A 13,411-nucleotide genomic window follows, 5' to 3' on the forward strand; every position below is an offset into this window, starting at 1 on the left:
TCTGGGGCAATTAAATTACATTTTATTGACATAAAAGTTGCATTGCAATCTCCCAACATGATAATCCAACTCAATTTCTTAAATAAGTACCACAAACAAAATTCATGTTCAGATGTTCCTACACAATTTTAAATAGATGCGAGAGTTCATGTTTACATCCTGATTTGATATACTGGCCAATAAAATCTTTGGAGAAGTATGTAACTTCCAGGTTGTCATGACAGATACAGATAGGAAAAAAGTACTTTAACTTTTCTCACAAGGTAACTTCTCTTAAACAATGAGTTAAGTTGCTCCTTTGATATATTTAGGTTATACCAGTCTACCATGGCTTTTTTCTACTTAACAATGACTTGATAAAAGAATGTTTTCGTTTTAAAAAAAAAAACTGCGAACACTTTTGCACAATTTGGGCTCTATTTAACAAAAAACTGGCTCTATCTTTAAATATGGAGCCTAACCCTGATTCATAAAGTCCCTCTTAGAAAATGATTTTTAGCTCAGGCTTCTTATATCCCTGTGGATCTAGAAATAACAAGTCACCACCTTTCCTGTGGCCAACAAGCATCTAGCCAGGAACTAAATGACATCATCACTGAACACACTAAAACATACTGAGGAAGATGTCTGACTGCAAAAAGGCTGGGTGATTTCTTCATTTCGCTAGCTGAATGGCAGTAAACCAGCTGCCAATAAGACCTGCACGGACACACAACTTTGGTTAATGGTATTGCACCCCATGAGAGAGGGTATCACCCTCATCAGAACAAAGTCAAATGAAATCCTCTGCTGAAAAGAGCCCTTTAAAACGTTATAAATACTAATTTTCCTTTACCTTTAAATTTTAACAGCTGCTAGCTGTATCCTATAGGGAGTTCCTGACTGACTAGTTTCATCAGGTCAAAAAAATATTGACCTTTTAACTGTGCCAGAGTCAGTATATTCAATTTGCACATACTTTTCTATATTACCAAACAATTTCCTCATAAAGGAAGTGACACAGTAACATTGTTGTGAGGTGTAGGCAAAACCAATGATTCAGTTATAACATCAGACGAATAGAATTAGTTGATTCTGATTCTTTGGTGGAACTTCCAGGCTGAAGAGTCAAATCAGAAGGCTCATCCTGAGGAAATATAATCTTATCAGGTGTATAGTCATTCCTCTTCAGGTCTATATTCACCATTGCAACAAAAAACGGAAAAAAAAAGTGAGTATTTCTTAGAAATGGAAAATTAAGAACATTTCTACATCAATTTTCCTCTAAACATGCCAGATCCATTTTCTACCAGGTTGTTGTAAATTCAAGTCACAAAATTTATACACATAAAAATGAAATCAGTTATTCTTCCATGAAATTATTATGCTCTATGAGTCATTACCTCAAATAAGTGTGGAAACATAACAATGAACAAGGCAGGAAAGGTCCCTGCTCTCATGGAGCTTACATTCTAGGGGGTGAAGAAAAACAAATAGAAAAATGACAGAATTATTAAGTAGTAACAGTGCTTTGAAGAAAATAATGTGATGAGGGCCAAATGAGAGATGACATAAGGTGATTCTTTTAGACAGAGCTGTACAGAAATGCCATAGGAGTAAACATTTGAGTAAAGATTTAAATATTGAGAAGTGACCTATTAAAGCTCTAGGAGGGGTGTTCTAGACAGAGGGAAAGTTAACTGCAGACTATAAGAATAAAACGGACTTGATGTGTTCTAAGAATGGCATGAAGTGGGGCGGCCAGATGGTTCAGTTGCTTAGAGAGCAAGCTCTGAACAACAGGGTTGCTGGTTTAATTCCCACATGGGCCAGTGAGCTGAGCCCTCCACAACTAGATTGAAGGACAATGACTTGGAGCTGGTGGGCCCTGGAAAAACACACTGTTCCCCAATATTCCTCCCCCCCAAAAAGAATGGCATGAAGATAGTGTGGTATTCTATACAGTGAATGAGGGGAAGACTAGTAGAAAATGAGGTCAAGCAGTACTTAATGGCCAAGGGTTATCAAACTACAGTCTGTGCACCAATTCTGCTCAGCTGTTTTTATTAATAGTTGTATTGGAATGAAGCCACAATCATTTTTTTTATAGAATCTCTATGCCTATTTCTGCACTACAATCGTAGAGGTAGGCAGCTGTGACAAGGCCATATAGCACACAAAGCCTAAAATATTTGCTACCTTGTCTTTTACAGAAAAGGTTGCTGACCCCGATTTATGGCAAGGAGTACAGATGACAATCAAAATGCACTGGAAGGTTTTAAGCAGTCTTAAGAGAGAAAAGTCAGATTTGTTTTAAATAACTATTCTGATTATCATGTGAAGTCTTATTAGGGGGCAATTGGTAAGAATCCAGGAAACAAAATGGTGGCAGTGTAGGTAAAGAGAAATCAATGAATTCTAGGATTTCAGAATTATGAGTAGACAGAATCTGATAGATTGGTTCCGGAAGGTTAGAGGGAAAAAAAAGGAATTGGCTAGCTTTTAGGTTTTGAGCCTGGGCAATTGTGTAACCATTAATAAGATGGGAAGCAAAGTTTTTTCAGTAAGGGTGGAAAATAAAAGTCAAAAGTCCTGGAATGAACATATTATTAATAAAGATGCTTTAGGTTATCCAAGTAGAAATGTAGGAAACTGAATATAAAAACAGGAGCTCAGGAAACAAGTTAAGGCTCCAGTTAGTTTGGTACTATCAGTATGTAGGCTGCATTTACAGATATGGGATAGGATGAAGTCACTAAAGGAGCTATGGATATAGGGAGAATAGTTGCAGAATTAGAAAACAATGCAGTAATATCAAATTTATAAATTAACCATATTCATGCATTTACCCTTATACTTTTATGTCCATATAAAATAGAACTGACAGGCAGAATACAAACTTTCATTTTACTTTAACAGTCTATATTCAATAACCCAAATATATACGAGTATTTGCTACTGCATGAAAAATTTTTGATAAATTTTGAATTCAAGACTATGACAGTATGGCCTTAGGGAATGCAAACTAATGCCTTTGTAGAGGCATTGTACACAAAGAACAATGGAGAAAGACAATTATAAATCACGCCCTGATAATGTTGCTAACTAATAGTGTAACCATGGGTTAATAAGAGTCTCAAGATCCTGGGGGACAGTAACAAAGATCTAATTTTCTCATTATGGGAGCCCAGAAAAAGATGAAAAGAGACTGATGCAGAACAAATATTTGAAGAAATAGAAGATCCCCAAATTTAATATGTCACAAATATGCAAATTCAAGAAGCTAAATAAACCTGAAACTAAATAAACTCATAGAAAGCCACAACTAGAAATATTAGAATCAAACTGTTGAATACCAAAGATAAAGAATAAATCTTGAAAGGGGCTAGATTATAATGACACATCACGTATACGGAAACAACAATTTAAATGACTGTGGAGTTTTCATCATAAATAGTAAGAGGGCAGAAGACAACAGAATATTTTTTAAGTGCTTAAAAAGAAGGGTCAATCTAAAATTCTAGATTAGTGAAAACATCCTACAGGAATGAAGGCAAAATACACACATCCTTACATAACTAAAGAAGAGCTATTAAAAACACTAAGCAAACATAAAATAGAATACTAAAACAGAGAGGGGAATCCCCCACTTAAAAACAATCCAGAGACATCAATCAGAAAATGATAAAACAACAGATCTAAATCTAACTGTACTGATAATTACATTAAATGTAAAGGGTCTAATCTGAAAAAAAAATGTAAAGGGTCTAAAACACCAATTAAAGATGGAAACTGTCAGATTTAAAAAAACAAATTAAACCAAGGACCCAATTATATGCGGTTTACAAGAAACACTTTAAATATAATTAATATATATAGGTAAAAAAGAATTGGGAAAAGATATCTGATGAAAGCACTAATTAAAAGATAGCTAGAGTAGCTATGTTAGTATCAGACAAGAGACTTAAGAACAAGGAAAATTACCACGGCATTACATAATGCTAAAAAGAATCAGTTCACCAAGAAGATACAACAACTGTAAATGTGTATGAACCTAACAACAAAGCTTCAAAATAAATGAAAACTAATAAAACTGAAAGGTAAACCAGATGAATCCACACTTATACTTAGAGACCTCCTTTCTAAGTAATCAACAGAACAAGTGGACAGAAAATCAGCAAGGATATAAAAAAATCCTGAACACTATCAAAGCTTTCCTTAATTAACATTTATAGACACACCACTCAACAATGGAATATTCTCTTGAAGTGCATATGCAATGTTCACCAGAGAGACTATAAACAATTAAAAAAATTTTTGATTGAAATCATACAAAGTATATTCTCTTATTTTAATAAAGTTAAATCAGAAATCAATAACAGAAAGATAACTGGAAAATTTACAAATATTTGAGAACTGAAAAAGACACTTTTAAGTAGTCCATAGGTCAAAGAAGAAATCTCAAGAGAAATAAGAAATATTTCTAAGTAAATAAAAACAAAAAATAAAACATACCAAAATGTATGGGATGTAGCTAACACAATGTTTAGAGGAAAATTTATAGCACTAAATGTTTTTCTTAGAAAAGGTCTCAAATCAATAATCCAAGCTTTTACCTTAACAAACTAGAGAAAAACTAAACCCAGAGCCAGCAGGAAGACAAAAATAATTAGAGTAAAACAATGAAAACAAAAGCTGGTGCTTTGAAAGTATCAATAAAATCAGTATGCCTTTAGTCAGACTGACCAAGAAACAAAAAGCATAATTACCATAATAAAAGAGATAACTCACCACAGACCCCACAGACATTAAGAAAATAAGATACTAATATAAATACCTATGCCCATAAACCTGACAATTTAAATAAAAGGGACCAATTTGTTGAAAGACACAAACTACTAAAACTCACTCAAAAAGAAACTGATAACCTCAACAGTTCTATATCTATTTAAAAAAATAAACAGTTAAAAATCATCTGACAAAGAAAGCTTCAGACTGAAATGGTTTCACTAGACAATTATACCAAACATTTAAAGAGGGGATATCAATTCTATATAATCTATTCCCCAAACCAGAAGAGGTGTGAACGCTTCTAACTTACTTTTTTTCTTTTTAAAGATTTTATTGGAGAAGGGGAACAGCACTTTATTGGGGAACAGTGTGTACTTCCAGGACTTTTTTTCCAAATCAAGTTGTTGTCCTTTCAGTCTTAGTTGTGGAGGGCGCAGCTCAGCTCCAGGTCCAGTTGCCGTTGCTAGTTGCCGTTGCTAGCCCACTATCCCTTGTAGGACTTGAGGAACCGAACTGGCAACCTTGTGCTTGAGAGCCCACTGGCCCATGTGGGAATCAAACCAGCAGCCTTCGGAGTTAGGAGCACGGAGCTCTAACCACCTGAGCCACCGGGCCAGCCCCCTAACTTATTTTTAAGGTTAATATTATCCTGATATCTAAACAAGACAATGACAGTACAAAGGGAAAAAACGCTATAGATCAATATTTTTCATGAACATAGATGCAAAAATCCTCAAGAAAATATTAGCAGATTGAGTCCAGCAATACATAAAAAAAGATCGTATGTCCTGAGAAAGTGGAGTTTATCCTGGAAATTCAAGACTGGTTCAACATTTCAAAAAACAAATGTAATAAAAATGTAATGTTAACCAATTAAAGAAGAAAAATGATTGTATAAAAATAGACACAAAAAAAAAATCTGACAAAATTCAGTATCTATTCAGGATAAGAATTTTCAAGAAATAAGAAGTAGAAGCAAACTTCCTAAACTTAAAAAGGGATCTATAAAATCCTTTACAGCTAAAATCATCGTAATGGTGAGAGACTGAATGTTTTTCCCTTTGGGACCAAAGCAAGAACGTCTACTCAAATTATTCCTACTTAACTTTGTACTGGAATTCCTTGCAAAAAGTAAAGAAAAAATGAATAAAAGGCATACAGGATGGAAAAGAAGTGACAAAACTGTCTCTATTGTCTACTCAGAATATTCCACGGAGTTTACAAAAAAAGGCTCCTAGAAAGAATTAAGTTAAGCAAGGCTGCAGGATATAAGGTCAGTAAACAAAACAACAAAAACACAATGGTATTTCTGTATACTAATAATGAACAATTAAAATTAAAAAACAGTACCATCTGCATGCTTACTATGTGCGTGGCACTGTTCTAAGTACCACAAATACTAACTTAATACCAATTTAATCCTCAAAAAAAAAGTCTCTATGGTGTAGGTGTTCTCTAAAGCCATGCAGCCTGGCTCCCAATCCAAGCCCTTAACTACTACATTGTTGGTCATAATGAGAGGGACTTTTAAAAATACAGCTCAAGGGCGAGTCCCAGCCATCTATAATTTTTAAAAGTCCCACAGGAAATTCAGATGCACACCAAAGGGTGAGACCACTGGTTTATACTATAACATATAATTCAGTAATAACCTATAATTCTTCAAATACAAAGATGAAGGTACGATCGTGAGAGAATGTATCTGCAGTTTCTGGTCCTGGCTTTCATGGAATACTCTTTTCCTAACTCTCTGCCAGGCTAACTTGAAAGTCTCTTCATCCTTCAGTTTTAGGCAAAGCTGTCAGTTCCCTAAGTAGCATTCTGCTTGGCATTTATGACAGTCCTATAACTCCGTTAATCTTGTCAGTATTCAAGATTTGACTAAACTGCACTGAGGGCAGGGACCACGTTTGTTTGAGTCACTTTTGTATCGTCAGCATCTAGCACAATTCCTGGCATCCAGCAGACACATAATAAATATGTATTAAATGAATGAGCTTTGTGCTTTTATAAGTAATGAAAGAAAGCATAGATCCATTTATAACCAACAATGTGTATTTGTGTCTCTGGACTTACAAAGGAAGCATTATAGTAACCAATTCTGCTAACAATTTATACATTACACTGATTAAGAAAATGTTTACCTGGAAGTTTAAGCTTTCTACAGCAAGAATTACAGTGATGTTTTGCTCTAAAGTTTTTTATTGCATCTTCTCCAAGATTTGCTGGGCCAAAAACCATATCACAGGATCTATGGAATTGGTAGTTAAAAAACAAGTTTATGTAGAATTCAAAGTTGTGAAATTAAGTCTTAATGAAATTATTAAAACTTATTACCTCTTTTCTTCTGCTTTTATCACCGATGGGTCAGTCAAATTTTCACCCACTCCTTTATATGTATATATAAAAAAATAATTTATATTACATAATTGATGTAAACATTGACAGCTACATAATAAAAAGTCATGAGAGATTTTAATATCATCGACCGTTACACAATGTTAAATTATTCAAAAGTATAGTTTTTCTCTCTTGATATTTCATAACTTGACTTATGACTTCAACACCGCACCAGGAACAAACACAACTCCTGCTATGTGAACCAGTTAAATGTGAGAGTTGGTAGGTATGCGTGTGAGCTCCTGATGGCACCAGCCTCTGATGCAACAGGGCCAAGGTTGCAAACAAATATCTCCTTATGTAAAAGGTCTACACAATATACCCTTGTTTCACCTCAGTTAGCAAAGAACAATTAGAATCATAAAGGCATAAAGAATGGCGGACATCTTCCTTTACCTCCAGCCCTACCCTGAGGTGTCAAAAGTGTGGTTAAATCTTTCCAGTCTCTCTCATCTATTCATTCATATAAATAAATAAAAAACACCAACTGACATATGAATAATTATAAATATTTGACCCATTAGGATGAAATCTAATAGAATGGTTACAATTTCACAATAAGAAAAGCCAAAATGAAAAACATGATACTACTTTTTACTCATCAGATTGGCAAAAATTAAGACTGTTCAGTCCTGGAGAGATTGGGGGAAAATGGACACTCACACAGTGTTGAGTATGAATTCCTACAACCTTTTGGAAAAGTGACCTGGCAGTAGGCATCTCTCCTTACTAAGCCAATTTAGGAATCTACTTGATGGAAGTAAAAACAGGAATACATGTGTATGTTTGTTGCAGCACTGTTTGTAAGAGCCAAAAAACAAAACACCCAATCAAAAACAAAACAAAAAACTACAAATAGGGTGAATGTCTCTCAGTACAGGATATAAATCATGCTACTACCTCCATACTACAGACTATCCTGCAGATATTAAAAAGAGTAACTCAAATTTATCAGTACTGACCCAGAAGATGCCTGTAATATATTGTTACGTGGAAAAAAACAAGTAAACACACACCTACATGCGCAATCCTGACTGGAAAAAAATAACACAAAACAAAATGACTAAAAATAAGAAAAAAACACCTCCGTATTTGTCGCATTTGTCTTCAGAGGTAAAAAAAAAACACAATAAAGATGAGAACACTTTATTCCTTTATATTTTTCTAAATTAACTGATTGTAGTAACTATCTATAATACTTCTATGAAAAATGGCTCCATGAACATATTAACTATGTAGAAAACATCATAACTACTTTGCTTACTGAAAAGAACTGATATCTTTTAAATTAACAGTGTAGACAAAATGTGGTTAGCCTCACTGCCTACACGTTTGGAGATAATTAAATGATATTTAAGAATATACTTTAAGATCCTTTTTACTTAATTGGACTGGACTGTGTAATAATACACATCAGATTTTCACTATATATCACTTAGTCCTTTGTGTAAAATGATGAACTACTGAAAATATAGGTATTTTTACACAGATTATCTTTCTTGAGCTGCATCAATACCACCTATTTGCTTTTCAACAAATACTTTATATTTGCATCTATATAATGAAAGAAGTCATCAAGTGATAAACATTATAAACAATTGTTCTCATGTGAGTTTGAAATCTGGTCTGTGCTGACATTTGAAACTAAGGCTTCTCTTTAGAGAAAAGATTATGAAAGCTACAATGTGAGAGCATCATCTAGGCAGAGCTGGCAACTTGGTCAACTTTACTTTCCTCTAACCCTGCTGTGAAGCTGCACAGGGTCAGAGGAAAGTAATTTGCTTAGACATTACTGTAAGCAAATCTGCCCAATCCCAGCCCACAATTTCTTTTCTTTTTTTTACATGTAGGACACTCTCTCAACAAAGATGGCTATGATCAGTTTTTCCTCCTTGTAACATGTATCTCCACCAACCAAGTGCTGGAATGTATTCCTTACCTTTAGAATCTGGTCTGTCTTTATTACTTGCCATGACCACTAAAATGTGGAAGAAGGGATCTGGGCCAGTTCTGGGCCTGGTCCTAAGAGTTTCTGCTTTCTCTCTGGAGGAAGCCAGCTACCACGTAAGAAATCTAGCTACTTTAAACTACCCTGCTATCAGAAAGCCCAAGCTAGTTAGCCATGTGGAGATTTCAGTTTGTGGACAACTGAATAATTCAGCTATCAGTGTACAGAGACCCAGGCATTTGGCTCTAGTCAAGCTGTGCAAACTAGTACTGAGCTGTTTTGAACCTTCTGAGGGGACAACAGAGATGAGCCATCCCCAGTAGGCCGAGTCCAAATTCCTGAGCCAAAGAACTATAAGCAAATAAAATGACTGTTTTAATCCACTAAATATTTAGGTAGTTTAGCTCACAGTAAGAGATAACATAAACACCAGGAACAATAGCGATACTTATTACTGTTTTAAAGAAATGGTCTTCATATTTTCAAAAGACTAAGGCTACACCTTATACACGTAAGAGTAGAATAAGGGATTTTACATTTTTGCTTATCAAAACATCTGTATTAACTAAATAACAATTAAGATAGCCAGATCCCAATATTTAGTGCCCTGATGGCTATATGTTATAGTAGTTAGTGACTTGCTTTGACAGAGACTCTACTGACCTAAGATTTTACCTATTTATAAATTAGCAGATTTCTGTAAATCATTCACAACACAGGAATAGGTGAGAAACTACTGCACAATTTCACTTTAGCAGTATTTTAATCAATTTACCTTGCAAATCAAGTACCAGTAATTCCCCTCTTGTATATTCGTAAGTCCAGTGGCTAAAGGCTAACATGATCTCTTCCAGTGTATTAGTTGGAATAATCTCATCACCATTATTATTGTTGTATTTTCTAAATTCTCCAGTCATACATTCTTCCACAGCAAACCATTGTCCTGCTGAATGGCAATACAGCAGGAAAACTTCAAGGAACCTTATGAAAAACAGTTATAGATATTACTAGCAGTTTTGTCAATAAAAGTCTAACTGATCTTTAAAATGAGTGAATAATTACATATTCAGCATCAATAATGAAGGTCAAAATAGAATGCTATCCACATAACCCTAAAAGGTCCCAGAAAAATTTAAATTTACCTTGGAGAATATGGTATGGATTTTGGCTTCATTTGGTTGAAGGCAAATGTGAGTTTCTGTGCTGCTCTCTGTTGCTGAATTTCCTACAGAGCAGAAAAACAAACACTTTTCAACACTAATACTAAGATTTTACTTGGTTTATCATACTTTAGAAGTGAAAACACAAAGGTCAAATAATGTTCTACTGTTATGCATTCATTAGCACTTACTCTGAGACAGAGATGTAGAACCGTATCTTCTTTGTAAATACTTGACCATGTGTTAACCACCTCAGGAAGAAAAGATTTGATAATATAAAGATGCCCTGATTTGAGGATATCATGTTCTGACCAGGTACACTGTACTTTCACAGCTCTCCGTAAACCTCCTCCCATCTCCTCTTTACTTAAAAACTCTATTTTGGCACAGAGGCCTAGCTGTGACCAAGAAGACATGCTGTTATTCAATATGTTGGGTGAACTCTCTTCCAAGCGATACACTGTGACAGGCTCACCTGCAACATAAATGAATATATTTTAAGGTCAAATTATAACTCTTTAAAAATGACAAGGCAGAATAAAAACTGAAAGGTATCTTTGGTTAATATTAAGTAAGCAATAGAACAGATGAGCCAAATTGCAGTTTTATACAAGAAGTTAAAGGACAACAAATGTTCAGAAATCAATTTAATATTTCTAAATTTCATGTATGTTTAGTAATGATAAGCATTTTTGAAATTGTGAACATTTTCAAGAAGAACTTTTAGAAAGCACTGGGAGTTCTAATCACTCTTAAACTTTTAGACAGGACGTTAGAACTTTCCATTCTACAAACCCTGTGATGTCCATTTATCTATGCTTTCGAACCAGACAAGGGATTAAGAGCTTTTTTTAATTAGAATACATCACTGCTTCTGGATATACAAGAAAAAGAGAAACTCAATACTTCTGATGCTTCCTTTTTCTATTTAAACATACCTAACTCTTACAGTAGTCAGGATAATTAAAATTTGTATGAAATTGACATTTACTAATGTGATCCTTCTTTCTGTCACCACCCATGTTCTATATCCCAGCTAAAAATCACGTATTAATAAATTATGTTCCCTTTTCTTTCTTTACTTTTTGGATTTACCTCTTGGAGGCACAGGTGTAAATGGAATGCTCTGGGATAATCTCATCAAGTTATTTCTTTCCACAGCTGCATAAAAATGAGAGAGAAATTATGAAAACCTGAAAAGCTAAAAATATTATTAGACTTTTTTTTAAATATTACTGACCTGAGTAATAGTAATTCGTATCCATTACTGGTTTAAATGGAGAAGCAAGACCTAAAATGGCAAATAAACAAATGAGACCCTTTTAAAAGTACTGATGCCGCGTAAATATTTGCCCAGACCTTCTCATATAATTGTCCTAAGTTTCCTTCATATAAACTTTCTTCACAAAAACAGAAAAAACAAGTAATAAAACATGTTGATCATGTGCCATATTACCCTATTTCACTATGCCAGATTAGTGGTAACTGTGCACTCAGAAACCTGGAAGGGAAAAAAGCACATCATATTTCACACTCTCCTATCATAAACAGCATTCTTCCTATACCTCCTACTCAAAAAGAAAAATATTTTTTAGTTTCAGAACTTTGGGGGCTTGGATCTGTAGCCATGTAAACATTTTAGTGTGTTGATCATGAGAAGATGAACTTCTGGAATATGAAACATACCAAAAAAGCCCCTCCTCCATCTCTCAATATAATTGAGGACTTTACTTTTTCACTGTAGTGAGAAAAATGAAAAATAAATTGAATCTGCTTTGTGTTAAGTTTCTAGAATATAAATGGAAAAGAACTTACTGTCCTGCAGAAGGAAGTTAATCAACAGTTTCAATACTGTGTGATAAATACAAAATACATGTGTACACACACACACACACACACACACACACACACACACACACACACACACAATAGCCCTATAGAGGAGGGGTACCAAATGCCTCCTGGTTGAAGAGCAGTTAAACGGTGGTATAAAAATCACCTGTGGGGCTCCTTCAACATACACCTACCCAGATCTCACTCCAAATTATTCTAATTCTGTTGGTATGTGTCATCATACAAGTGATTCTTTACAAGTATTTGGATATGCAACCAAGATTGCACATTAATGAGCAAGAGTGTAGGCATACCTGTAGAAGGTAAAGCTACAGAAGCAGGGAATACCAAATTATTAAGAGTCAAATATGCCATGCTAAGAAAGGATACTGGATTTTCTGCAATGACAGTGGGAAAAATGTAAAGCAGAGGAGTGACAAGAGCAGATCTTTCAGAAAAACCATTTTGTTGCCAGAACAGTTGAGTAGAAGGGAGGCCAAACAGGCACAACCACTTCAGAAACCTATTTGGCAGTAACTACTAAATGTGAACATATGCATACCCTACTACTTAGCAATTCCACTTCTAGGTATATACCCAACAGAAAATAAATACATGTATTTCCCAAACAACATGAACAAGAATGCTTATAACAGCATTATTCATAATAGTCACACATTGAAAACCACCAAAATGCCCATCAAATAGGAGAATGGATAAGTGAATTCAATATATTCACATAAGGAAATACTGTACAGTAGTGAGAATGCACAAACGACCACTATACACAGCAATATTGATGAATCTCATAAAAATGTGTTAGCAGGAAGAAGTCAGACATAGAATAGTACATATTGCATGATTCCATTTATATACTATACCATACACACACGCATACACACACACACACAAATGCAAAACTAATCTGTGTTATTTTGGCACAGTAGTTATAATAAGAAGAGGACACAAGGAACTGAGATATTGGCAATACTGTATTTTGGGATCTGGGTGTTGATTATATGGGTATGCTCGCTTACTGAGAATTCATTGAGGTGGAGGCTTTTATCTGCACTATTATATACATATATTGTATAGTTTAATAAAAGGTTAAAAAAAATGATGAGGGTCTGAACTCAAAGCAGCAGCAGGATGTACAGTGGAGGATGGATTCTAGAGAAAAATACAACAGGACTTTGTGACTGCAGGGTCAAGGGGGCCAAGAATAACTCCCACTCAGGCTTCACCTAGCTGACTGAAGGAGCATCATTCACTAAAAAGGAATATAAGGGAAGGAACAGGC

General features: G+C 34.7%; 1 protein-coding gene across 1 annotated transcript in view; it reads right to left on the reverse strand.

Moving 5' to 3' along the window:
- TRPM7 (transient receptor potential cation channel subfamily M member 7) overlaps positions 1-13,411 on the reverse strand; it is a 104,606-nt gene continuing 91,195 nt past the window's right edge. The window contains exons 32-39 of the mRNA XM_019730656.3: positions 11,519-11,569; positions 11,374-11,439; positions 10,470-10,753; positions 10,261-10,343; positions 9,894-10,099; positions 7,108-7,159; positions 6,915-7,021; positions 1-1,173 (exon numbers count right to left, since the gene is read on the reverse strand). Of these exons, the coding sequence (XP_019586215.3) occupies positions 1,043-1,173; positions 6,915-7,021; positions 7,108-7,159; positions 9,894-10,099; positions 10,261-10,343; positions 10,470-10,753; positions 11,374-11,439; positions 11,519-11,569 (980 nt within the window). The 3' untranslated portion in view covers positions 1-1,042. The remainder of the gene's footprint in view (positions 1,174-6,914; positions 7,022-7,107; positions 7,160-9,893; positions 10,100-10,260; positions 10,344-10,469; positions 10,754-11,373; positions 11,440-11,518; positions 11,570-13,411) is intronic.

The sequence above is a fragment of the Rhinolophus sinicus genome, chromosome 3, assembly GCF_057876585.1.
Source record: "Rhinolophus sinicus isolate RSI-liver-muscle chromosome 3, RSI-T2T, whole genome shotgun sequence".
Taxonomy (NCBI): domain Eukaryota; kingdom Metazoa; phylum Chordata; class Mammalia; order Chiroptera; family Rhinolophidae; genus Rhinolophus; species Rhinolophus sinicus.